Genomic DNA, 1,198 nt, shown 5'->3' with positions numbered 1-1,198 from the left:
CGATCCAAATCAAGATGATGGAGCAGCTGCTAAAAGAGAGTAACATTTACAAACATCTTTAATTCTTTTTTCCCTCAGCTAGGCCTATGATTATTATTATTATTATTATATATAGCCCTCTCTTGTTAATATTTAATATTATTATTATTATTATTATTATTATTCAATTATTTACTTTTTTCAAGTCACAAAAATAACAACGAAAAAGTTAAAATTAAACTAAAAAAAACAAATAAATAATAATTTAAAATAATTATAAAAATCTATCAACACATTCCACTTGCAAACAAAGCAACACACAAAATTTGTCAACGAAAAAAATAACACAATTTACCAGTGAATGTTCTAATAACTACAGTGGGGGAAGTTGATACAACCTAAAAATAGAAACAATGATGTCATACTATTAATAGAACAGTCGGCTATAAATAGAACACTTACCCAGGTGCAGTAGGTGGAAAAGCTGTATACTTTAATGAATTCTTCTTCACCAAAATGGGCAACGCTCCTGATAGACGAAGTACATTTAAAGCTAATCGGAACGACCGAAATTGCAGCCCGTAGCAACGAGAGAGTAAAGAGACCTCCTGTAAGGTGGTGACGGCTTGGGATCGGTATATACCGGAATCACAGACGCATAGCGAGACACCACCTAATCTCTGGATCAGCTCAGAGGAGAGAGAGAGGATTTCAGTGCCGGATGACATTGGTTCTTGAATGACTCCTTCCAGCTGGATCAGTAGTTTTTCCATTGCGTCCAGCGGCCGTTTGACCTCACCTAGTTTTATAGTTTGCTCGATGGAGTCCTTAGTGGTGTCTGTAACCTTGCTTAACTGATATTGCCTTTGGAAAAATAAATAAATAATACACCAAAAAATTAAACTTATGAGCATTTAAAAATTTGCTAAAAATCTGAAAAATACCCAAGGCTATTATAGCCCATGCTTTTTTCCAAAAAATGGCTAAAAAATGACCCCCAATTTTTATTACATTATCTGATACATATTGATGTCCTTATGCTGTGTAGCAAGTTTGAGCTCATTCCGACTTAAATTTTTCAAGTTACGGCCATTTTAAGAAATTTGCCAAAATCTGAAAAATACCCAAGGCTATAGCCCATGCTTTTTTCCAAAAAATGGCTAAAAAATGACCCCCAATTTTTATTACATTTTGTGATACATATTGATGTCCTTATGCT

The 1,198-nt window shown here is 33.8% G+C and overlaps 1 protein-coding gene across 1 annotated transcript; it reads right to left on the bottom strand.

The window, feature by feature from the left end:
- Positions 1-238: 238 nt before the first annotated feature.
- On the bottom strand, positions 239-856 carry LOC109590776 (phosphatidylinositol 3,4,5-trisphosphate-dependent Rac exchanger 2 protein-like). Its single transcript, XM_020006646.1, has 2 exons — positions 442-856; positions 239-377 (listed from the first exon to the last, which is right to left on the bottom strand). The coding sequence occupies exons 1-2, from the start codon at positions 750-752 to the stop codon at positions 353-355; spliced, it is 336 nt and encodes a 111-aa protein (XP_019862205.1). The 5' UTR covers positions 753-856; the 3' UTR covers positions 239-352.
- Positions 857-1,198: the final 342 nt, after the last annotated feature.

The sequence above is a fragment of the Amphimedon queenslandica genome, unplaced genomic scaffold, assembly GCF_000090795.2.
Source record: "Amphimedon queenslandica unplaced genomic scaffold, v1.1 AMPQUscaffold_9491, whole genome shotgun sequence".
Taxonomy (NCBI): domain Eukaryota; kingdom Metazoa; phylum Porifera; class Demospongiae; order Haplosclerida; family Niphatidae; genus Amphimedon; species Amphimedon queenslandica.
The sequence above is the reverse complement of the archived record's forward strand: the minus strand, read 5'-3'. Positions and strand labels throughout refer to the sequence as shown.